At 35.0% G+C, this 26,797-nt stretch overlaps 1 protein-coding gene across 1 annotated transcript; it reads right to left on the bottom strand.

Moving 5' to 3' along the window:
- Window positions 1-1,242: 1,242 nt before the first annotated feature.
- On the bottom strand, window positions 1,243-25,729 carry LOC126761162 (uncharacterized). Its single transcript, XM_050477118.1, has 15 exons — window positions 25,570-25,729; window positions 23,809-24,143; window positions 14,520-14,715; window positions 11,257-11,393; window positions 10,710-10,835; window positions 10,540-10,644; window positions 9,716-9,807; window positions 9,329-9,565; window positions 9,053-9,211; window positions 8,373-8,551; window positions 7,976-8,163; window positions 7,287-7,910; window positions 6,297-7,228; window positions 5,982-6,235; window positions 1,243-5,787 (listed from the first exon to the last, which is right to left on the bottom strand). Exons 3-15 carry the CDS (start codon window positions 14,713-14,715, stop codon window positions 5,534-5,536), a joined length of 3,483 nt encoding a protein of 1,160 aa, XP_050333075.1. The 5' UTR covers window positions 23,809-24,143; window positions 25,570-25,729; the 3' UTR covers window positions 1,243-5,533.
- Between the last annotated feature and the right edge of the window lie 1,068 nt (window positions 25,730-26,797).

The raw sequence follows: 26,797 nt of genomic DNA, 5'->3' as shown, positions 1-26,797 counted from the left end.
CTAATGAATTGCGTTCCGCCCTTCCGTAGTGATAACGTAGTTGTTGTTGTTCCCTTTTGAGCATTTTTGTTGTATCAATGTAAATTAAAACTCACCACCCCTTACGGTATGGTACGGTCTCTTACGGGCATACTTGCCCAAAATTGTACTTTTCCCGTAGAAATGAGTTTGTTCCCTTAACGAAATTGTTCTCTTAAAAGCAGTGTTGCTTTAATTAAATTATATATTGAATATATATTTGAAATATTCCTAAACTAACTCAAAATTACAGTCGAATACTATTATTTATAATTAAGTAGACTTCTTCTCATATTTGGATTTTAGTGTTGATTTTTTACATTAAGAAAAATTACAACTGAAAATCTGTAGATGTGTGCAAAACCATGTACATGTATAAATTAAGCATTGCCAACATTGTTTAAATGTGTTCAAGAGAGAACAACCACAACTACGTTGTCCCTACGGAAGTGCGGAACGGAATTCAATAGTTGCACTATAACGTTATCAACGGCCTGCAAACTACACCAAATCGTTCTTTTCTCGTTGAAATGGCACTTCTTGAATCTCTTCATTGTTCTTCGCCCAAATGCGCCAACTTTGCTTGCATACATACCCTTTGAACCAGAAATCGGCCTCGTCGCTGAACAAAATTTTGCCCGAAAACGTCGGATCTTCCTGGAATTTTTAGGATATATGTACATACATATATGTTTTGTATGTTTTCAGTTTAATATCTTGACGTAAAATGTGCCAAGTCATTCCATACGTCAGTCCAAGTTGCTGCGAACGGCGCCGAATCGACTCTTCACGGTCTTCGTGTACACACCTAGCTTCGGCTGCTATATTTTCTTCACTCCGTGCTGGACGTGGTCTATTCGGTCGAATATTATCCAATTATGAATGCTGGTTCTCAAAATGGGTGAAGGTATTGCGAATAGTACGCACATCAGTCCGATTATTTTGACCCTAAGTTGAGCGAAGAGCGCGAAAAACATTCTTAACAAAACGTGAATTCTCGTAATGAAGTTGAACGATTTGTAAAAGTTGTTTAATCTAGTTCTATGATGATCTGGCAAACAATACTGAACAAAAATAACTTGACACGACTCACGAGTGATCTTTCAAAAAAGGCCATTGAAAAAACTAGAGAATAGAATTATAGATATTATCGGATTATTTGTCTTCGTAACCCCACTGGAGTAAATTAGACTTCTCTTCAACTTCAAAAAGAAACTAAGGCAATTTTGTATTTTTCGTGTGTTTTTATTTGCCTATTTTTGTGATGTTTGTCTTTTTTTATATATATGAACTATTTATTATATGTTTTTAAAACATTTATGCTGGAAACATCGTTTTTCATATTTTCTAAGGTTTGGTTATCTACTCGTAGGTGTGGTGCATTTTTATAAATAATGATCCATTTTATTTAATATAACAGACCAAAGTTGTCGTTACCCACTTGTGCAGGGATTTACATTATAATCGTACGTACGTACGTATGTATGTATATATATATATCTATACATATGTTTCAGTGTATGTATATATATAAATGTATGTATATAGTAATTGCTCTCATTTGCCTTTGCAAATGTATACTTATTTGGCTATACTTTCAATAACTTATTACATACCTACTAATGTACATACGTACTTGAGTGCAATGTGTTTTTAATATACTAGTATGTATGTATGTATGCATTTATTTATGTAGTATGTTAATGTAAGTCTTATTATATAAACTGTCTTTATTACGTATAACATAAGATTTACATACGTGCTTCATCGTCACAACACTTTCGAGATTTCTTTTGTAATATTCTTATTCTTGTACGAATATTTTCTCTTAAGTGAAAAGGGCGGCGATGGCAAAGTGATGGAAGATGTAGGGATAACCCATCGCACAGATATATGTATGTATATATATTATATATACTTATAAATGTATGTGTGGTTTACATATGAAAAGAGTTAATTACAGACTGTTACCAGATTAAAATAATAGGAATACTAAATTGAATTTTTTATGAATTAAAAAATAGAAAGTATTCTTAAGACTGTTTAAAAAGGTAAAATACTTTCAACAAATTATTTGACATTCTTCAAGAGTAGTTGTTCCAATTGCTAGGAGATTAAGGCAAAAGAAAGATACTTAAAATTATAAATGTGTACAGATATTAACATAAATATTTTTTTATTTATATATAGTACAACAAAATTAATACCGTTTTATTTATGTAATATCTTTACATGTTTACAATAAAAACTGCTAATATCGGTGTATCCTTAATAAATTGCATCATTTTGCCATAGACACCCTTACACATTAAATCGTGTGTTTTCATTTAATTATGTAAGTGCCCTAAATAATATATATTCTACTACTCTTAATTATAACTAGTTCTTAATTAAAGTTTCATTTGCTGTTTCGCCTTTCTGCACCACAATAAGGGGTCTGCGTCTCTCTGTTATACACACAATAAAATTTATATATAAAACAAACTTAATTATAAAGGCAAGACTGCCATTTTTAGCAGTTTCTTTAAATTATCAAATGTACTTCTACGAGTAATGTATATATTTTTGTTGAAAAGCTTAAAAAAATGTCTTTCGATACTAAAATATAACGAATTTTATATGAGTCGGTAAATTTGGAAATTAATTATAGTTAATTTATATATATTTTTTTGAAGGATGTACATGCTTGTGTTTTACTGTAAAATAGAAAATAAACTTATATTACTTATAATTATAGTATAATAAGTAACTAAGTTAGTAAGTAGTTCTTTTAGTATACATAAATGCAAAAGTTACACTTTGCAGTACAGTACTTTTGAGTCTTAAAACGCGCTTGACTTTATTGAACAATAGCAAAAAAATGATGAATTGAAAATATAAAAAGTAGTCTTAAAATTTATGCAAATATAAATAAATTCCATTATTATTATTCTACACTTTCAAATAAAGCTTTATTTATTTTTGTTTGAAGGCTTCATGAAATTATACCATTATCACATTAAAATAAATAAATCTAATTAAAAAATGTCAATAATTTGGAAAATTATATTTTCTTTTCAATAATGTTTTTAATTTATGTATATTCACAGAGAAAATAACTTCATACTTCAAAAGTAGTGAAAAAAATATCAAAGAAGTCAAACACTATCAAACGTAGCGAAAAATATTTCAAAATTAGGTTAGCAAAATAAAAGGTTTTAGCAGCTATTTTGATTTAAAATACATACCAAATCATAAAAAGTTTGTGATTTCTTATAAATAAATAAAAAAGAAAGTCAACTTACTCATTTGTAATAAAGCTTCTTACGAAGCAGACGTCTTTTTGTATTTACAAAAATATTTCAATAAGGTTACTCATACGCTATGTAGACCTTAATCAATTATTGTATTAATATAAATGTTGTATGAAACTGTAGAGACTTAGATACAATGGAAATTTTGTTATACATTCATAAATATATATTCGAAATAAATCCTAATATTACATATATATATTTTGGGTGGCATTTCAATAGAACAGCATAACTCAAACAGTACCAACGAATACATTTCTCAATCAAAATCATTTTTTATGCCCATAATTTCGCATTCTTTCTGACATTTGGTTATGCATTGCATAACTGCCAAATTTATAGTTTGCGTGTAGCCTTCTTAAACTACAATACTTTAATTTAGGTAAGTGAGCACATCTGCATGACTCCGCTATATTATTTGTTTTGTTTTTCTTTTCAACGTTCTTTTTCCGAGATTTAATTATGGTATTTCTTTTTTGGTTTCGTTTTCAAATGTGTTTGATTGAAAATGGCTGAATATTAATAAAATTACTTTAGTTTGTTCAATGTATCTCTAGAATTTGCGATTTTTTTTGTTATGTTTTTCATTCTTCCTATAATTACCTAGTTAATTAATTAAAAGGTACCTAATTTACAATAGTTCTCTTTTTTTTCCTATTTTCAACCTTTTCGCTACAATCGGACATACTCGTACAACATTATCGATACTTAAGTTTACAGCTTAAATTTAAATTTTGCATTACAAATATTCAATATTTTCAAAATACCCAATCAACATAAAAAAAATGTGAAAAAGTACATATTAATTGATTAACTTTTGATGTGCGAAATTCATGCCAAACTACAGTATTGCGAATATTTTTAAGTAATCTCAAATCATGAGAAATATGAATATGGGTATTGCAGAGAGGGGAAATTCTTGAATATTGCTTTTGAAGTGATGCATACGATTTTTCATAAATTAATTATGAGATATTTGTTGGAATTTTTTAATTTTTGAATAGAACTTGAATACACCAACTACTACCCTAATAACAAAAAAATTATATCTAAAAAACAAATTATTATTTGATTGTTGGGCATTTTGATTTTGGCACCACTATTGCTACAAGTCTAGAGTTTGGTTTTTTCAATGTTGTTTTTATTATACAAAAAATAGTCACAATAAAACTTTTGCTGAGTTAATCAAATTTATTATAGTCATAAATTCTCTGAAGTTAGCATGAAGAAAAAAATTTTTAGAAATTACACATCGTAATCGAACTTACGCATTCACATTAATCATATAAACACGCTGAGTGGTATTGTTATGGCAGGGAAAATATCATTACTGAACCTCAAAATTCGATTTTTTTGGTTTAAAACAGTTTAAAAATGTAAATCACACAACCAAAACACCGAGCCTTCTGAGACAATTTCTACAATACGAATTTTTATGAATTTTCTGAAAATTTGTTTGAACAACTTTATCGTTATGTTAGATGCTTGGCCGAATTTCCTCCCAATTTTTTAAACGTTTCTTGATATTATGTGAAATGGCGGGATCTAAAATCATTAAGTCGTTTTCAAACGCCAGTTTGATTTTGCGAAAAGTGTTTCATTCCCAGAAATATAGGGAACAATTGACTTTGCAGGGCGACCTGTACTGAAAAAATAACAATTTGATTTTGTGAAATGAAATGTGTGCCATAACCTCGCATTTTTTAAATGGTTTTCAAATTTAAAACTCAGCGTACATTCTTTTATTTGACGGAAAATTCACTTTGTGACTTTGATGACTTTGTGTAATCATTTAAAAATAGTATTTAAGTAAATTACAGAAACGATTAGTTAAGTATGATCAAAAGGCAGTGATTGTATCGTTTTCTTATCATAAATTAGCTTAGCTGCGTTTGCTCAATTCTAACAGTTTTTTGCTTCGTATTTTTTCTGGTTGTTGTATGTAATTGTTGTAGTTTGAAAACAAGCGCTTAGAAAAATTCCTTATGTATACTATATGTGTATGTCTGTAAGTATATCTTTTAATTAGGGCACACCGTACACAATACACTGGGTCATGCATGCTGGATCGATATATCATCCTCAACGTATGCCCCGCCCTCTTTCGTACTCGTTGGAGTATTTTTAAAGCGACAGCAATAGCAGCACTAAAATTCATCGGCAACATATCACACAGTCGTTTCCCGATCGACATGTATATATTCGACCGGTTGTAGCCCGTGTCAAGAGGCTGGATCAATAAATAATGACTCCTTGTTGAAGTCCTTTTTAAGTGTACCATTTATGGTAATCTTTTGACCCACAGTTTTTTTACGTTTTCTCAATAAACCGAAAATACAGAATATGAGGCAGGCTGTAATGGCTGCTGCAATGCATCCGAGCGCCGCAAATACACCACCAGGCAGTTCGAGCAGTTTGCGCGCCGAGCCGCACTCCTGTTCAGATTCATCAAATCCAGATGGGCAGTTATTGTGGCCTGTAATAAAAATGAGATCATTTTCGTATTTAAACAAAAATTACAAAAATTTACTCAATCCGTGTTTAACTGGGATTTCGGTATATTAATAAAATATTAAAATTATTGGATTTCTACATGGTGACATGGTCAAAAAGCGCCAAATCCAGATTTTACTAGAAATATTGTAAAAACATTTCTACAAATCAACCTACCGTCACACCACAGATTCCCCGCAATACACGCATCCAATTCGGGGCATTTATATTCACAATCGGATTCTTTTGGATAAAAGCCAATGTCGGTCAGCGTATCATTGCCACCGCTGGTACCACCAGTCATAACGCTGGCGTTACTTTGCAAGTCCAACTGTTGAATTAACGAATTTCGTGTGCGATATATTTCCAACCATGTGAAAGCTATGTCGCCTGGTTCTTTTAATATGGGCTCCAGAACCAAGCTAACGGGTCTGTAATTGAGGATAGTTAAATTAAATGCGTATATTCATATACAAATTTTGAGTGTATTACTTATTGGTGAACAAGGGTTGACCATTTGTCCAATCCTCTGAGAATATATGCAACGAAGTTGGTCTTGGTCCACTCTGTGCTGGACAAACAACACGCATTGGCTTCAACGGTCGTCCAGCATATATAATTAAACGATTTTTCGTGTGGCAACGCATTGCATCCTCTGACGTGGGATCAATGGGTAAATATGAGCCCCAAGTCTGAATAAAGAGTGAATGCTCCAATGTTTGTGCTTCTATGCACCAAGAGAGACCCTCACAACTCGAGTCTTGTGACTTCATTGGGTACTTAATTTCATCTTCACCCCCGGATCCTTTCAGTTTTAGACGTTTGCGACATTCACTAACCCGTTTGAACTCATATGAAGCGAAAAAGAAAACATCTGCAAAATCCTCAGATATATTTAAACGATTAACGGTAAATGTTAGCTCCATAACACGTGAATTGGATATAAATGTTAACGGTGCATTGCTATAAAGTGTACTGGAATTGTCACAGAAACAACCCAATTGTATTTTCACATCACGAAATGGCACATCGAACAGTCGTAATTCTGTGATACGTCCCTCTGGATCCAGTTGATTACAACGTGGTCGACCGGTGTGTAGATCCGAGTCTGTTGTACATGTAGTTCCCTCACCAAATGTAACATTATGTAAGACCAAACGCACTCGCTCCGATGAACCGGCCTCAAAGCGGTACAAACAAGTCAGGTTTTTGGCGCCTCCTCGCCCATAGAGAAATACGTTTCGTGGCACTTGTATATTGCCTTTACGTTTGCGGAATACACGTGAACAAAGTGGAGGTACAGGGTCTTCACCGCGACGTCCGGGCCATGATTCACCACCTTGTTCAGTGTCGACGAATTCATAATTGAGAGAAAACTGAGCAGGGAAAAGTGCAGTGCCGGTGTGAGTGTGGAATTCCAATTTCTGCAAAAAGAGTGCACACATGTACTTGTGTTTGTTTTTATTATTGCTTTTAACTTACCAAGTCCCGGCCGGAACTGACATAGCTCTCCAAGGGACTGCAAGGTCTCAATTTATTGAAACCCAATGCGTTATTGCTAATGGCAGTATGGTCACAGAGTTTGGGTGTCTCATAATCGTATATTTCCAACATAAGACGTCGTTTGCCCTTCGAGCTCATCAACGAAACTGAAGTCTTTTCGGCCGACGTCGCGTCTTTGCTACTTTTACCACTACTGCTGCCCGAAATATAATTCAGGCTCTCTTTAATGCCGCTTATACCACCATTTACAACACCGCCACTTTGCTTTCCACCCACCCCAGTTCCAGCTTGCTGGTAACCACTATATTTATTTTCATTGTTAAAAATGCTCGATTGTGTTGGACCGTAGATGTATGTGTCCACGGGGTTCCACGCATTATCTATGTTTACGCGTATATTTTTCCCCAGCTTCGGATTTTGAGCGCTGTAATAGTAGTTGCCATAAGAGCTTTGATTTAGCGTTGTCGGCTTGCCACCGGCTGCGGATGATACCACAGGTGGTGGTGAGGGCGGTAGTCCGGTTGTTGTTGTGGTTTTCGAAGAAACATAAGTGCCATAACTATCCCACATTCTCAGCCGTGTTATCCAAGGTGGCAGGTCAGCCTAAAATATTAAGGAAGTTATGGGTAAATATTTAAGAGGAAGTTGAAAATAGAGCTAATACATACCCTGCCTAGGGTGTTGTTATCATGGATAGTTTGTTGCAATATCTGCAGATTGTAACTTGTGAACGACAGCCAAATCAGATCCCCTGGATAGCCGTGAAAATGGTATGTGCATGTTGTATTCGGTGGTAGAGTATGCCGTGGACTTACGATGCGACCCATGCGTCCTCTCCGCGAAAATAGCACGTCATCTAGAGCAATTATATTTGAATTATTTTATAATTAAATTTTAAGAATTTTATAATTCATATATCAGTGTGATCGAACAGAAAAATGTTTAAAGTATGTGGTAAATACAAAAAAAAAAGTAAAAAATGTTATTTTTGTTTTGACTTTAATCTTAAAAAAGATCTTTAAAATTTAGATATAATTTCAGCATCATCTATTTTTATTAACTCACCTGGATTTGTTGCATTTATATGGAACTCGCATGTATTCTTTGTGCCTTGTGCAAAATCGTAAGAGTCTGAATCTGTGAAAATAATATCGACATCAAGTTCAAAACCGCGATTTGGCACACCTTGCTGTAGAGGCGCGGAAAAGGGGCTGGAGTGGAATGCAACCAACATTTCTGGGCCCCTGGAAATAAAAAAGAATTAAATTTGTTTAACGAATGGTATTGTTTTTAAAGAGGTTACTGCTTCAGACAGCTGCAGACAACATTGTTATTGGAATTTAGGAATATCCACATATACATAAATATGTAAATAAATGTAAGTGCAAAATGCCGAAAGCCTATCCACAATCAGTCGATAAAAAAGAATGTGGTGGAATCCAATAACTATTCTGAGCTTCCAAGATAGCCGAGACACTTATATCCGATCACGGACTTATTATAATTTCGTAATTCCCCAAAAGTATTTTGATAAACTTTTATCTTAATCTAACGATAAATGCAATCAAATTTGCTTTTCGAGCTCTTTTCCTCCTGAATAATTATTTTGAAACTACCACAAATATTTATGGTGATCGCAGTGCTTAGAAGTATTATAATATTGAATAAATTCTGATTGCGGTTAAAAACTAGCATAAATAAAAGTTCATTTCTTCCACTGATATACATATAACCCATTTACTTACCGAGATACCACACGTGGCAACCAATCCCCACCACAGTATTTGGCCAAAACCGGATCATTCGTTGAACTGCCATCATAGAAAATTAGATGATCACGTTCCCCTGTACAGTCCGACCACGCCCGTATGGAACGTGAAGTTTTGTTGAAGCTCGCAATAGACCTAATCAAACAATAAAAAATATATTATATAATGTAATATAAGTCTTCAGAAAGACTACTTAGTATTGGTAGCGCGTAATAGCTGCAGGCTTTGTTATAGCAAAAAAACTGTAAATACCTTTTGACGAGAGCTTTGTGTTGATTTTCTTGACTAACGGCAATCATGGCGTGTTTACTAGTCGGCACCTCCTTTTGTCTTATAGTCCAATAGCATGTTACATTTCTTGGATACATTCCCGGGTAATTTGGACTCTGCAAATGGCATTTGTTGCGATAACACTCATCGAACTGGCGTGTGCAATAAGTGCCGGGCGTAACACGACCCAATTCCAAAGGCTTATCAGGCAACCCGTATCTATTGATCAAAATCAAAACAATGCAATTGTTGAATATAAATATGTGTGTGATAAAATTTTAAACAATATTGTAAAAATATTTACGTCATTCATATAACAAAACTGCATTCAAAGTATCTTAGTATATTCATTATTATTTATATACGTACCTAACTACAGCATCGGTTTGACTGATAAATTTGTATCGTATTTTAAATTCAAATGGCTTTTCATCATGTATATTCTTGGGCGGATGAAATACCTGCAAATATAGTTATGTTATGTTATAAAACTTAATGTTATAAACATAAAATATCAAATTACAATTATGTTTATCGAATTTGAAGGAAAAATTGAGACGAAACCAAATATTTGATAAATTTATTGATATCCTCAAGCATGAGTTAGAAATAGACGTGTAATTAGATAACTTATTACACGATTATGGGTTTTTTCTAATTTATCCAGCGGTTTATAATCCAAAAAGCACACATTCATTTTTTTTTTTTATTTTTAAAGTAAGATTTCATCTAACAGTTTATTTAGATCTAAACCTTTTTATATATGACCGATAGTTTTGTATTATTTTTGTCTAAGTACATAACCCTGCAGGGAAAACTTGCGACTGATGTGGTGAGAGGTCTAAGTGATATTTGAGGTGTCGTGAATACGAATTTGAGTTCAAAAATGTTCCATCACTTACAGCTATTTTTGTCATTTTAGTGAATAGTGGTGGTTTGAACCTTACTCCTCTTGACTACTACTAGGTTTAGTTTTAGCAGCAAGAAACAGCCTCTAACATCATAAAGTTACTTAAATTTATTTTTTTTTTCCTTACAAATTTTAATGTTTTCACCAAACGTTGTCAGCTAAAATCTGCATGTATTTACAATATTCAGTTTAGGTATTAAAAATTTTATAATAATTTAATTATTATTATTATATAATAATATAACAAAATATTTTACTTTCAAATAATTTTGGTTTTACTTACTTTAACAGAAGCTGTTACTGTTGTTGTTTCACTGAAATACAATTGTGGACCAGTGGCTTTCCCACACCAAGAGCCTCCTGTGAATGGACGCCCCAGTTCACTTAGCTACAATAAATAATTTAAAATTAAAAACAAAATATTTTTCAAAATGTAAATAAATGGAAACTCGCCTGCATAAAACCCTCTGGACAACCCGGCAACTCGCCCACGGGGTTAACATTACTCTCGTAACCTTCAACATCAGAGTCGACCATGCCCTCATCAAAGCGGCCCACTGTGAAACTATCGAAAATAATCTGAAGAAATGCAAAAGTTGCAATTATTTTGGTTTGAATATTGCAGAGTACACTGGTTTAGCCTAACTCGTATAAAATCTAGGTCTATTTAAGGCGGTTTGTAGCAAAGGATATTAGTAAAGCACAATAGCACATGCACATACACTTATACTATATCTAGCGATTGTATATTTGTATATGCTTTTAAGTAAGTGTGTGAGTGTATGCAAATGGCATACAATGATATCAGTTGTACTTGTGTGCCCAGGTGTTGGTAAAGGTGTAGTTTAAAATTTTATTTCTGACTCTTTAGAATATTCAGGCCAAATGGAGCATATATATGAATGTATGTATGCATGGGCATTTGTGAATGCTCACATTGGTTTGTATGAGTTTATAAATAGTCAGTAAATTTGAAAGCGATACTCAATAGTATACTTACTTGCACAATATCGCCTTGTTCACGCCCAGAAGCGGTGAATGTTAAGTGACATAAAAAAGGCAGTCGGTTCCATTGTGGTGTTGGTACCTTTAATGTATAGGTGCGGCCAACGTCACCATAATAAGTTCGGTTGCATACTGCAAATTGAAAATAAATTATTTATGTGTATAGGCATGGCATTGCGGTCTTAACACATACATACATATATGTATATGAAAATAGTGTTTTACAATGATTTTTCAATAAATTCGTAAGTACAATTCTTATTTGATAGGAGGTAAACTGTAAAATTTGTAAACGATTCTCTTCATATCTTTGCGTTGCTTGAATAAAAAGGAGTTCTTCAAATTTTTAAGTATTTATGAACGATGCCAAATTTATTTAGAACCTTTCGGTGCCGATATGCTGTTTGTAATGAATTATATATTTTTTGATTTTATCCTTCCTGACATATGGATGAGCCTCCAATCATCAACACTGCTCGAGTACCTCACGTATTGAATGTAAAGTACGTTTATAAATTTTTAAGTGAATTAGAACAAAAATTTTTGTTGTCATCGCAATCATATTTTCACAACTTGGGCTTAAGTTATTAAAATCTCTTTGTTTGTTTAAAGGCAACAGAGATTCGAAATTTCTGTGCTACTTACCACTACCTCATTGAACCAACTTTGACTAAACACTTCACTTTTTTATCATCCAGTGTGCTCAGAGTTAGCGGCGGCATTAACATTTAATCTGCCTACGTGAAAGAGCTTGTAGCTCTTATAGGCGATATAAACTTTAGAGTGGACCTTTGTATAATATCATACAAGTAGGGAAGGGCTAAGTTCGGGTTCAACCGAACATTTTATACTCCAGCAACTTGCAGAAATCAAAGCCTGGGAAATACCTGAAGGTGAAAAACGTCAACCAGAGGATCGGAATCCGAGCAATTTTATATATACATATACTCAATATAACTTATACACAAACCGACAAATACAGCATAAGATTTGTTAGAAAAACAAAGTCGAATGTTTGAAAATCCTGATGTTAGTTATATTCTACCTGTAGACTTGTATAAAACATTCGAGTCTTAAAATAATAATAAATCCATGGTTAAATTGGGAGATTTCATATCTGATGAACGACCGACAAGAGCTGGTGTACCACAGGGTAGTAGTTAAGACCAACTCTATACATCATATATACGGCATATCTACCAACAGCAAATAACGTATTGACATCAACTTTTGCGGATGACACAGCTATAGTGAGCAGTAACAAATGCCACATAATAAAATCAAGAATATTAGCGGAGCACTTAAGTTCTGCCGAAGAATAGCTAGCCAACTGGCGTACAAATGTGAATGAACAGAAGTGAAGATAAGACCCAAAATGTGCCGGCAGTAAAAATGAGTCCCAAGCGAATGAAGCAACTTATCTCAATATTCACAAAGACCACTTACGTGGAGTAAACATATATCTAGTAAAATAACTTGCATGAAGATAAGAGCTGCACATTTAAATTGGCTTTTAAATAAAAACTCTAAACTTAGCCTAGACAACAAAGTGCTTTTATATAATGCGGTCATAAAGCCGATTTGGATGTATGGCATTCAACTGTGGTGTACGACCTGTGCAACTAATATTGTTATAATACAAAGGATCCAACCGAAAATGCTTAGAACAATCATTTGTTCGCCATGGCACATGCATAGTGAAAATATCCATTAAAACCTTGGGATTCCTATGGTAAAGAAAGAAGTAGAGGACAGCAGAATGAAATATATATCTAAACTCCGAGATCACCCAGCCCATTGGTTAATGTTTTAGCACATTCCTACGATCAAACACGCTTAAAAAGAAACAAGTAAGGAAGAGCTATGTTCGGGTGTCACCGAACATTTTATACTCTCGCATGATAAAGTGATAATCGAGATTTCATTATCCGTCATTTACATATTTTTCAAATACCGTATTTGTGTAAAGTTTTATTCCGCTATCATCATTGGTTCCTAATGTTTATACTCGTATTATACAAAGAAGGCATCAGATGGAATTCAAAATAGCGTTATATTGGAAGAAGGCCTGGTTGTGAACCGATTTCACCGATATTTCGTACATGTCATCAGGTTGTTAAGAAAATATTATATACCATTATTTCATTGAAATCGGTAGAGTAGTTCCTGAGATATGATTTTGGTCCATAAGTGGGGACGCCACGCCCATTTTCAATTTTTAAAAAAAGCCTGGGTGCAGCTTCCTTGAGTGTTGAGTTGTTAACAGACCGTTATATGGGAAGTGAGCGGGGTTATCGTTCGATTTCAATTATTTTCACACTGTTGCTAGACATTGAGCCGGATAAATTTGGTTGTTGTAGCTTTAGTGGTTTAGGAACACTAAACGTATTAGAGGGCGGGGCCATGCCTACTTTCCAAAAATTTTTTCCCCCAAGATCCTATTGCTACTGCGATCCACTAACCGAAATTATTGTTCTATTGTTCTATATCTTAATTTAGTGCTTAATTATGACACTTTATAGGTTTTCAGTTAATGGCGTTTTCTGGGCGTGGCAGTGGCCCGATTACGCCCATCTAATACCATACCAAGTTTCGTAAATATATTTCTATTTTTACTCAAGCTACAGCTTGCTCAGACAGTCACCCGGATGCTGGAAAAGTCAACTTTTCTCGTCATCCTGATCATTTATATATATATAACTACCTATATCTGTCTCGTTTAGTTTTAAGTGATAGAAATAATCGCTAGGTGAACAAAACAATTATACTCTATAGCAACAGGTTGCATGTACATATATAAAAGCAGTATTCATGGACATAAGAAATTAATGAATGAAATGTTTAAAGGAGAGTGTTCAACAACATTTTTAAAACCTAAATATGATTATATTTTATTATTATTTATTACGAAATTAACTCCTTTTCTGTGATTTTCAATAATACCTCTTAAAATCACTAGATGGAGCGATGTAAAGAAATTTTTGTTACACGGCTACATATATTCGAAAGCGGAAAGAAACTTTTACTAGATGATCTTTAAACTTATCTTCACTCGCAGTGTATTTTGTAGTCATCTTTTCTGTAGAATTAAGACTCTCTCTTATTTTAAAGGGATTTCTCAGAAAAAGATCGCCTTTGTCTGCTTTGAGCTGGCCGCTAATAATTACACTGGTGATCTCTTAAAACAACTTTTAACGGTACTCACTACAGATTTGGCATGCTTGACTTTAACTTATAATTATTTGGCATATTACTTACCCGAACAATGCTTTGGCTCATCACTGTTGTCCTCACAATCCGCTCTTCCGTCGCAGTATTTATCCAGCGGTATGCAAATATTGTTGTTGCCTTTGCAAGGAAACTCAGAGACGCGGCAGGCAAAGCCGAGCATAATCGCCAGCTGCACCAGAACCAGTGTGAACCAAGTACCCCATTTGCCAGTGTAACCGAACATCTGCGAAACGAAATCATAAACACATTAATTACCATAATGAGTTTTGGCTAAACAGCAACAAAATAATTAACCTTCCTTAAATCTATAAAACGAGTGTGTTGTAATTATGTTTGCATAATGTATGTAAATAACATTTCAGTTCATACAGAAATAACTTGCATATGACTATGTTTGTGTATGTATGTGTGTATGTGTGTGAATTCAGCTACGGTAAACGATTTCATTTACTGTTTTCAGTTCTCAAATAGCGAATGTATTCTGCATTAAATTGAAATCATCCAAAGTTTGCCACTTTCACGCCGTCCATTGCCGGCTGGTTAAGATGCCACCGTGGGCACCCACATTTATAATTGACAGCAATTGCCTGCGGTCGCTCACTGCTTCACAATGGAGTGCATTTTGCTACAGTCACCGCACATTCACAAACTTTATTCAGCTTACGCCGTACCGTTATTTAGTCAAACAGCCGGAAACGTTGCAAAACGGTGGGAAGATAGGAGTGAGATCAACTGCCGATGCTGTTGTTTGTGTGTTTATGTTGGTGGCTATTTGGTGTTGGTCTGCCATTGTGGTTGAGCGAATCGAGCGCGCCTGCTTTCAATTGCTTAAATATCCTGCTCTCTGCACATCCTGCAGCCTTCTTTGTGTTTGTTATATCAAAACGCTTCATTTATTCAGCCAGCAGCTGTTCGTAGTGACCGCCAAGGTGGAAGGAGAGACACTTCATGCACCCAGCACTGCCACTGATGCTGCTGGAATCGAGTCGAAGCCGAAGCCTGAAGCCGGTGCCGGCCCCAGTGCCAAAGCCAGAGTCAGAGCAAGTGCCGGTGCCGGTGCCGGTGCCGGTGCCGTTGCGGGTGGCTTAGTCGAGGCGAGGGTATTAAGTGCACTAAACTTAACAGGAACTCGCCAACAAATGATGCCATCAAATTCACCATTTGCCTTGCAACAACAATACCGCCGCCTTTTCAACTAACAAACAATAAAAGTAGCGCCCACAAACGCTTCACAATGGGGCCACAGCGAAAGGTATTAAAGGAAGGCGAGAAATCGTTGCTGAATGATTATTTAAATGTTGTGCGCTTTTTGTTGTTTTTGTTGTTGTTACCTTCTTTATATATTTTTTTCTTTTTATTGCATATACGTTTGTAGAAGTGTGTTTCTGTGGCTATGTGTGTGTGTGTGTGAGTATTTGTTGCGAGTACCGACCAATTTACTTTTCAAGCTTTTCTCCTTTAAATATCCATTCGATAGAAATCGCTGACTCGTGTTGTTAACATTGGCGATTGCTAAGTATGTACTTGTAAATGTTGCACCATACTGTAGCTGAAGTTTGTTTTCAAAGTGGCAGTGAAACTATAAGGATCCTTATGAAATAATTGTTGAGCGAAGCAAATTCCCATACAAACACACAAACGCAAACAAACATAGCTGTTACATAATATAAGTACATATGTTCATACATATAGTATGTATATAATGATGGCATTCAATATTTAACAATACAATTAGTTTGCCTCAAATCGATAATTTTCAATGAAAACTCACTTCTTCAGCTATTGCTAGCACATACATATGTACAAATCTGGATTATGTGCTTCTTGTACACACAATTTGAAGGAATTTGTATACGTTTTAGTTAGTAGCCAAAAGAAAATTGAAAGTAGACTAATTGTGTCCAACTTTGCGCCATTTTGTATTTTGTATTTTGCATTAAACGAGACATTCGTTGCTGGCCATTTACGTAAAGCTTTCAATTAACCTGTAATTTAAGTTGTGTAAGGGTCAGCCTGTGAGAGCTTGTTGACAAGTTACTGATAATTGAATGATATAAAATTATTATGATTATAAAGCACAAAACTCTGACACTGAAATATAAAGCCGACAATTATAAAGAAAAGAAATTGCTAGAATTCATATGATAACATTCGTCTTTGATCTCTCTATTGTCATTTTCCGAATACTTATGTATCTTAGGCTGTTTCAGGGCAACAAGGATTGTTACAGATATACATAAGTTGTAAGGTGCGTTTCTTAAAGTCAGTATACAAAAAAAATAAAGTAGTCCCTTGACCCTGATAAAAATTGATCTCTAGCACGTGAGATCAAGTGAAAAGTTCTAAATTCATATGAAAAACTAAAATTCGAATGAAGATACTTACGAGAATAAGTCATTGTTTTTAAATTGAAGCAATAATAGCGACCTTTAAGAAATAATGAAGTATAATTCCACTACTTAAGGGGGTATTCTAGTCTAGAATTTTGAAAAAATCGATTTTTTTTTAATATTGTTAACCCTAAGACCCTAAAAAGTGTATATATACATAATTGATGAGCGTGACGAGCGTAGTCGATACGCGTCTCTCAGTTATTGAGATATCAACTATTCTCACCAAGTCCTTCTAATTCCTGGGAACCGCCGATATCGCACCATCATAGCAAATAGCTGTCATATAAACTAAGCGATCAGAATGAAGTGCTTGTATGGAACCCTAATTCACTTTGCGAGATATCTATATTGGCATGAATTATTATCTAAGACAGTTATGAAATATCCGAAGAAATTGTTCGTATCAGACCACATATAGCTGTCATACCAACAGTCAAATAGTCCAAATAAAGATTTGTTTACTCCTTTGTACTATAAAAAAATGCACCTGTGAAGGGTATTAACGCCGAAGTTAACGTTTTTCAAGTTTTTTTTTAATTCAGAGAGATACAATACCCAAGAGCTGGGCGTATAAGTAATATAGTCCCATATCAATTACGGGTGGGGCGTATACGTAACATCACCTTTCATAAGAAAATGAAAATGTCATGTCATAAGCTACATTTAAGAAAGCACTACTGAATATTGAAATATATGATTTTTATTTTGTTTGCCAGTGTTGTTTATGCAAGCCTACTTTTAGGCGCCCCGCATTTTTTTTTAGTCTCATGGAAAATATCTCCAAACCATCTCAAAATGAGTAAACTATATTTAGTTATATACTATGCTATCTTAGAACTTGGCTGATATCATTTATTTATAAAATTAGGTTCGTTAAAAAATGTTAAATAAATTTTTAATAAAGTTTTATAAAATGTAGGAATATTGTACTTCTATACTTCTGAAATTTTATGAGTTTTAATATCGGCTTGAAAAAAAAAAACAAATGATAAGTAAAAACTTTGTTTGCTGGTAGTAAGAAATTTAGGATTAAAACTCTTCTCTCCACATCATAAATCGTCCATAATAGATTATAGTCACACTCAAAATCACACTTATATGTATATATACACGTTTACTCAACGAAGAAACTTAAACTTTTAGTCTCAAGACAAAAGTGTTTTTATTTACTTAAAAATGATTCTAAATACGAGTTTTTAATGACAAACTGTGAATTACTAACCAATATGCAACATACATTCCCATTATACACTTTATGACTGTACGAGTGTACACATGCATCTACATAGGTATTTTGCTTGGTGTCAGAGTTTAGTATTGCTGCTCTTTTTATTATTTCTTTGCTTGCAAGTATTCACTTGAACTTATACACATACATACATACGTTGTAACACACAAGCACTTTTATGTATATGCGTTCATACCATTGAATGTGTACTTATGTACTTATGTTTGTTCAAGAGTTGAGGCTTATGGCAATGTAACCACCTTGCGGTGATTGATGCTGCACTGGTTTCGGGGTTTGGTTAGCTCCGGTTCCGTTGCCTTCTAGGCAGGTAGCTTGGCGGATTGGTGGGTAGGCAGTCGGACAGTGGGGTAGGCGGTAGATAGGTGGTGTGTTTGGTTGTCCTTTAAATTTAGCCAGGAATGCATGGGAATGTTGCGCAATGCTGTACGATGATGACACGCCTTGGAGCTATAGCGATGTTTACTGCGTATCTCGTACGTGATTCGATTGCAAAAGCAATTTGGCTTCTGATTCCCAACAAGCGGACAATTTCAGAAGTTTGCTTAAAAAGTTTTTCTGCATTAAAAAGCAGCCATCGATTTTTTAAGTGTCACTTGAAAATATTGCGGTTAACAATGCGGGTTTTCCAAAAATTTTATTTATTTTTTGCCTTTTATTATCATGTTTTCATCATTTGCTAGACCTCACCTTTTGATTCAATTAATCTAAAAAAATTTATTTAAATTTATATAATTTATTTTTGAATGTCATACTACCATAATTCATTATCATTGTGCTTTCATGAAATTTAATTACTGGTTTTCGTAACTAAACAGATTCTAAATATATTGAAATTTACAAAAACAAAATGTTTTCATAAAAACTTAATAAATCCTAATAAAAAAAGCTAACTATTTCTAAAAATGTCATTTGTCATTACAACTATAGATTATTCCAGCACTTGCTTATTACACTCACAATATTCATTGCATCTAATATAGCAGACTGGATTACGTTTTTCATGAAAGAGGGTTTCTTTTATTTGTGAACGCTTCACAAAACTCACTCGTATTTAATTCAATTTCATTCTTATAGCCAGAGCTTAAGGTAACAGTTTAGAGTTTAGCCGAAAAATAAACAAATCCAACAATTAAAAAGTCAAAAGAAATAATGAAACACTGTGCAAAAAATAAAAATAAACACGCTGAGTTAGTGAAGCTAAATGTTAGTACAATTGAGCCAGCTAAAATAGTCTACCTTTACTGATATGTATATAGAATTTTTCACTGCATATAAATCAACCAATTTAGGAAGGTATATACGCCTGTTAAGCGTCTCGCCGTTGAAAGAAGAGCAGTCCTAATTAAGATTTATTTAAAGTATTAGATTTCTGGTACAAGGGTTAACAAAAAATATGTCCCAATTTATTTTCAATACCCAACAACCCTTATTAAGTGGCCATAAGTTCGGTTCCATACAATTAATAAGCCTGGATAGTCTAACACAACAACAGTAAAATAAAAGTTTTAACAGAATTTGCTTGTCCTGAAACTACCAGTGGTGGCTTCCATTGTGCTAGCTAAAGAATTATTTTATATAATTAGTGGTGTTCGTTAGTGAAATGTAGTCTGGTGGATAATAAAAATGAAATGTTATAATTGAATATCTGACTGACAAATTTCTTGTTACACTATGCATGAAATAAAACTCTTTTAACGAGTAGACAATCTTTCTGACGCTTTTAGGTTCATACGAGTATAAAGTACAAAGTCCTGTATTACAATCCAAACAAATTTGGTATCAAACGAACAAAATTAGCCATCCATCTGACCATTTGATCCAGACTGGTCTATTTAAACTTTAGGTATACATACAATTGAAAAAAGTGTTCCTAGCTTGATACAACTTTTTCTTATGCTCGTATGAAGTTTGATTGTCGTATGCCAGTAGTGTGTGTTTAGCAGTTGCAAGTTTGTCTGGGGATTTTTACCACGAAAAAAATTTGCTTAAGGGATTACATGGGTTTTAAACGGGTTTTAAAATTCGAACTTTTCTATTGTCTTATTAAATTTTACAACACCTCTTAAATATTGAGAACTTGTGAGTTCGAGGCTAAATGCACCGACTATAAACGCGTTTTTGTCGAAACTGTGTGTTTTGAAGTCGGTTGGCAAGATTTCTCGAGAACTACTCAACTGATCTTCGTTAATGTTTATACAGGTCTTTGATATACAATTCTTAAAGGCTTAGACAAAGGATTTTTTTTTTGATTACAACTATTTAAAAAAAAAAAATCACATAATTGTACTGAAATTTTCATTTTTTGTTTTGTAAAAAGTCTGTAAAAAATACAATTTTCAGTTTCCTTATTTCGTCCAAGTCCTAACTTAAGGTTTTAACTAAAACACGTATTTTTTCTCTTTAGATGAGCGTGTAAGGAGAAACGCTGGCGCACCATATTTCCGAGGGGTCACCGGAAATGGCGTCGCAATGGCCGAGCTTAAAATATTTTTTTTCCAAAAATTTCAGTATTTCTTTGTTAATAGATACGCTTTGCAACAATAAAAATTGTTATAAAATATTTCGTTTTTTATAGTAGAAAAAGACTGTTTTTTAATCGAAAAAACTCATGTAATCCCTTAAAGATTTGTGTTTCTAATGGAACCTCGGCTACGTTGAAAATGTTACAGAAGTATTTTTTGGAGTTTACTTTATCACGAAGTCAAGAATTGGACTATCACAAAACATTCAGTGAAGGTTGTGAAGTATTCAGAAATTTACCTAATGCAAGTCATCTATTCCCCTCTGATAACGACGATAACATCGAAAAAAATTTAAGAAATTGTCCTTGTCTATCGAGTTCAACCCACTTAACACATTTTATTGCAACGGTAGACTCGTTTCAAAGGAGAGATTTCCGAGATATCGAGTAAAGGTCGCAAAGGTGATGTCTTACAACATACTTGAGGATAATACGTTCATCATTCGATCATTACTGATTAAGAAACGTGGGTTTATGGATATAATTTTGAAACTGTCCAAAGATCTAGAGAATGGCGCTTCAAAAATGGGTCAAAAGCGAAGAAACAGTATTTGCTATTCGTCAGCTCGCTATAAAGTCTATTTAATAAAACTACATTTATTTGTCACTCCCCCTTATATACTAATTTGCGAACTTATTTCCACTTTTCGAAAGCCAACATTTGATTATGGTATATGCCTATAGACCAAAGTCGCGTTTATGTTAACGCGTAACTGTTTCTCAAGAATTCATGACCGGCAGAAGCTTTCATAATATGATGTACTATATTGGCGTAGACAACAGCGCGTTTCTTCCTTTTCGCTACATGGCGCCAATTGGATATTCCAAGCGAAGTCAGGTCCTTCTCCACTTGGTCCTTCCAACGGAGTGGAGGTCTTCCTCTTCCTCTGCTTCCCCCGGCGGGTAATGCGTCGAATATTTTCAGAGCTGGAGTATTTTCGTCCATTCGGACAACATGACCTAGCCAGCGCAGCCGCTGTCTCTTAATTCGCTGAACTATGTCAATGTCGTCATATATCTCATACAGCTTATCGTTCCATTGAATGCGATATTCGCCGTGGCCAACGCGCAAAGGACCATAAATCTTTCGCACAACTTTTCTTTCGAAAACTCGAAACGTCGACTCATCAGTTGTTGTCATCGTCCAAGCCTCAGCACCATATAGCAGGACGGGAATTATGAGTGACTTATAGAGTTCGGATTTTGTTGGCCGAGAGTAGACTGTACTTCTCAATTGCCTACTCAGTCCGAAGTAGCACCTGCTGGCAAGAGTTCCTTAATTCGTTTGCCAAGGTCGTCATCAAAAGGGGGGCCTCTCATCCGAGGCTTGTTGTTCGTTTTTTACGTGGCGGGTCTCAAACCCTGCGCACAACCCTGTGGAGGGCATGTTTCGCCTTCTCACTTTAGCTCGCCTTCAAACGGATGTTCTTAGGCCACCCAGAGGATACTTGGTCAAAGACCGGAAGTCGTGAGCTGTTTGAGCCATATATAAAAGAATAGTTTCTGGCCACTCCCAAGTGAATGGGGATCTGAGAACTTTCCACACTTGCGTGAACTTCTACACATGACTCCATCCTATGAGGTACTAAGATTCTAAATTCCTTTTTAGCAGTATAATGAAAACTTTTAAGCCTACTCTCATATATGGTAGATAGGACGTGTTCGAAATGACTGCAGTGAGAGTGCGATCCGACACACGAGCCTTTGAAACAAAAAATTTCATATTTTTTAAAGAAAATTGTTTTTTATCCTCAATACCTTTAGCACTTTGGGTGGTTAATCCCAGTGTCCAATTTGTAGGACGTTAAACACCTTCTTTTATTTGTGTTTCGAAGGTACGTTTTACGTTAGCGACCATTATCTTATGCTCTGATACGGACCAGCGATGAAGCCTCTCATACAAAAACTGTCAAAGGGATGAACATTTTTATATCTCTTGATCACTGAGCTCGTTCGTATAGCATTTTCGAGAGTAATTTTGGTCAATATTCTTCTTCAATATGAAGACATATCCTTCATTTCGTAAGCAAATGGCTTGAAACACATACTAACTGCAACTATTATAACATATACATTACCTAGCAATTTCATTTAGCTTCTCAGCATCTGAACCGTATTAAATGCAAATTAAGCCACTTATTATAACCAATTATGCTTTTCGGAAACATGAAAGATACAAGTTGTATGCTGCATTAACATTTTCAAAACAACCTTGTTATGTCTTAAAAGATGTCCCCAACAGTTGTTTTCATTCGAGTAATATACATATGTAAATAATGTATTGCTGATTGGTGGCATGGGAGTATGACTTCAGAACCCCCCTTTGTACGCGCGTATTGTACAACCATTTGAATTCACAGTACTAATGTGTTAAATAAAAAGCCATAGACAACAAGGTGTGTCCTACGATGCCTTTCATGCTCCGCACGTATGCAATTAAGATGAGTGTGTGTGAGTATAAGTGTTTGCTGTACACGAATTCGATATAACAGCGACAGATTTTAAAAATTTCCATCTGAAAATAGACGACCATAACTAAGGACTTGAGTAAACAAATAAAAGTAAATAAAATACAAAAAGCAAAAATCTTACAAATGTACAACTGATAAGTTTGGTCTCTCTTACTTGCTGTCGCTCTCTTCAATACACGAGTGCACATTTGCACTGCGAAGGCGAGTGTTGTGCACCAAAGCACACAGCCTTAGGTGAATTATTGCGAGTATTGACATGTGGGCGAGACAAAGTGTTTAAAATCCTTCCAGTTATACTTTAGCACGAATTCGTTGCCTATAAAGTGTGTAATGGCATGTATGTGTGTGGTTATGTGCGTTTGCGTGTTTGTGTCAGTGTGATTGTGTAGGTATGCTGTTGCGAATTTATACATGTGTGTTGCAAGGCATAAGATGCATTTGAATATATGCACACACACACGTACAGATGGTTAAATGTGAATATGTGTTAACGGGCAAAGATGTGTGCCTACAAATGCATACATAGATTTGCACACTCCTGCTCATTTGTATGTTTGTCAATAAGTAAAAGTTCGTTGTCCTTATATTATTGCACATGTGCCTACATACAAATGCCAAACATATTGACATGCAATGCGGCATATACATATATGTACATAAATACAAGTGTCTTTGCACTTACATTTGTGCTTTATGCCAACGAGGGTGCAAGAATTGAGTTTCAAGATTCGACGCAGCCACAATTATGCTTGCGCGTTGCGTGGTCCACTGCTTTGAAGCGGCGCGAATCCGCGTCTCCAATATAGTTGATTGTTGCTTTTGTTGTTGTGGCTTATTACTGTGCCGTCGTTTGCCATCCAAGCCAAGTGTACATTTGTATTGCCACACAAATAACGGTTTACAATTTTTATCTATCAAGTCACGCATATGTATGTAAAGCATACATAAAGGCATATATTTGATATGAACCGAAGCACTGTTACGCTCACACACGCACAGTTGATTTTATTAAATGCACTGTAAAAAGGGAAATTTACATTCTTTTAATATTTACTTTTCATACAAAAAACTTTCAATTATAAATGTATATGATTTTTGATTTTTTTAATATATTTTGGTTTATAATAATTTGTTTTATTTTTCATGTATTAAAATTTGAAACTTCGAACTGCTTCTTAGCTAACTTTATAGCCAAACAAGGTGTAGGCATATAACAAACTGCTTTTTCATTACTTAACACTCTCGCTTGCTAGCACAACAACTAGAAACTCGAAAGTCAGCGCAAGTGGGTGCCTAATAATTAATGACGCCAGCGCAATGGCGTAATCTGTGTCGAAAGGCTAAGATTGCAATGCAGAACTAAAAAGAAATTTTTCGCAGGCATTCATACAAAGTAATATACGTATGTACCTTTTCATAAATAAAAATTTGCTAACTCAATTTCACACATTTATTATACTTTTGATGTTTGCTTTCATCGTTAATAAAATCTCACATATCACAAATTTTCCCCCTAAAATAATAAAAATAAAAAGCACTTTCATTTTTTTCTACAATCACTTTCAATTCTTATGGCGTACGCTTATGTTATGTGCATTTGTTTTTGTTATTGTTTTTGTTTCACTTTTTTAAGCATTTTGCTCTTGTTCTTCTTTCGGCAGGATCTAACGAACCATAACACAAATTCGTTAATGTGCACAGGAAAGAGCAGTTGAGCGCTGCGGATCTCAACTTTTCCTTATTCCATGCGTCCACAAAAAACGAGCACACATTTGACCAAGTTGTATACTATTGGTGAGTGCGTGTGAGTGTGGGGTTGTCGTTTGGTAGTTCTGACGCGGGTGTATCCACTCATGCCCCGTGCTGCTCGCGAATAAATTTTTAATCTGACAATTTCGAGGGGCCCACAACCAACGCAAATGATCAAAGAATTGCACTAACACCATTCCAATAGAATTGGAAGGAATTATACGGATTGTTGTTGTTATTCTTTGCTTGCCTCGAATTCGTATTTATTTCGCAATCGATGCAAATCATTTACATTTTGGGTGTACCAATTTTGAACATGAAAAAACTAAGCACTGCGAAGTTTCGTTCTATGCAAGCATAATCTAATTGGCAAAATTTAACACTATTTACACACATACACACACATATGCTAGAGCACTGGCTAAGATTTGCATGGTGATGGAAATGATTGCGCATTCACACCCACAGGTATTTGCGATGCGTATGTATATATGTGTACGATTAGAGGCACCCATATATGTATCCACACGTACACACATATACACATTTATAATAATATACTTTATTTCACACTTGAGCGCCTGCTAAACTATTCATGCCCTTTATGCATCCATTTATTGCTATTTATACACTTTTTACAGGAATTGCAGCGCATTGATTTATTATTTTTACACCTTGGCCACTTTTCTGTCACCTTTTGCTACACTTCGTGCCCTACACTTTAATCAATTCATGATACTTGTTTCAGCAAAATCCCTATTGGTATCCCTCTGCGACTCGTTAGCTCCACCGTCGGCTATGCGGCACCGTTGCTATTCATCGTCGTTCACGTCCTTATTCGAACTAACCGCTGCCAGCTTGCACAGCTAGTCGCTTACTTGGTCCTGGGCAAGTAAACGAAACGAGCTGCTCTCGCCACACGACGGCAACCAACATCCGCTCAGCTCAGCTGAATTCGTGCCTCATTCGTGCGGCTACTACTACTCGCTGCTAGGTGCACCATGTCGCTGTCCCTTTCCTGTACGCCTACCTGACTTTGCCTACGGTTCTGCAGCGTTGCCTGTCGGCCTTGTTAGAATCAGCGAACGCTTGGTGCGCATGCATTGGAAATTCGCATTATTTGACTTTTCTACTTGATATTTGCCACACTTCGTAACGGTCGGCCAGAATTCTGCTTAGAGGCCAACAAGCACGGTACGTGCATGTATATGCGTGTGTGTGTGCACCTACAGTACGTCTGCCACTCAAAGTCTCGGCTATCCAAACTATTTTGTGCACGTGTTGTCCGAAGTTCCATACTGACATTGTTACCGCTAAATATACATATACAAATACACTTACACACACACACACTGTGTGGTGCCAACATATATTATTTAAAAACATTCCGAGCCGCTTGCCAGCTTGCTGCCATGTTCGTGTCTCCATCTGTGTAGGATAACAAATGTTGAAAAACGAAAAACATATGACTTTATTCATACTCATTCAGCGCACATGCGCCTTGACAAACATTTGTTTATGTTCGTTGCTTACTAAATATTTTGTTGTGCATCATAATGTGCGACATATTTTCTCATTAAATGTTAGCAAAGGTTCGTTTCCCTTGAGTTTCGAGGTGCTACAGTGCGTATGATGATTATAAGGAGCCTTTGCCTGCTTCAACGCACATGCTCAGCTTATACTTATACCATGCATACACACACACATACACATACACATATAATATACTACATTTGCATGTAGCTACGTCAAAAGCAGATGTCACTAACTATAGAACATTAAATATAAATAAACTAATAAATGAAATACCTACATATATACATATGTGTTGGTATGTGTGTGCACATTTCTATGCTCTACACATTTGGTTTATTAAAAGGCACTTTAATGTTTCAGGATTTCGTAGTAATATTTATAGGTAT

Source organism: Bactrocera neohumeralis, chromosome 6 (assembly GCF_024586455.1).
Source record: "Bactrocera neohumeralis isolate Rockhampton chromosome 6, APGP_CSIRO_Bneo_wtdbg2-racon-allhic-juicebox.fasta_v2, whole genome shotgun sequence".
In the NCBI taxonomy this organism is placed as follows: Eukaryota; Metazoa; Arthropoda; class Insecta; order Diptera; family Tephritidae; genus Bactrocera; species Bactrocera neohumeralis.
The sequence above is the reverse complement of the archived record's forward strand: the minus strand, read 5'-3'. Positions and strand labels throughout refer to the sequence as shown.

Bases quoted from the DNA above. Each gene is read 5' to 3' on its own strand.
- LOC126761162 (XM_050477118.1), bottom strand. From the start codon at position 14,715: ATGTTCGGTTACACTGGCAAATGGGGTACTTGGTTCACACTGGTTCTG. The intron at 11,394-14,519 runs GTAAGTAATATG...TTCAATTTGCAG, and splicing joins TGAGCCAAAGCATTGTTCGG to TATGCAACCGAACTTATTAT. The intron at 10,645-10,709 runs GCGAGTTTCCAT...TATTTATTGTAG, and splicing joins GTCCAGAGGGTTTTATGCAG to CTAAGTGAACTGGGGCGTCC.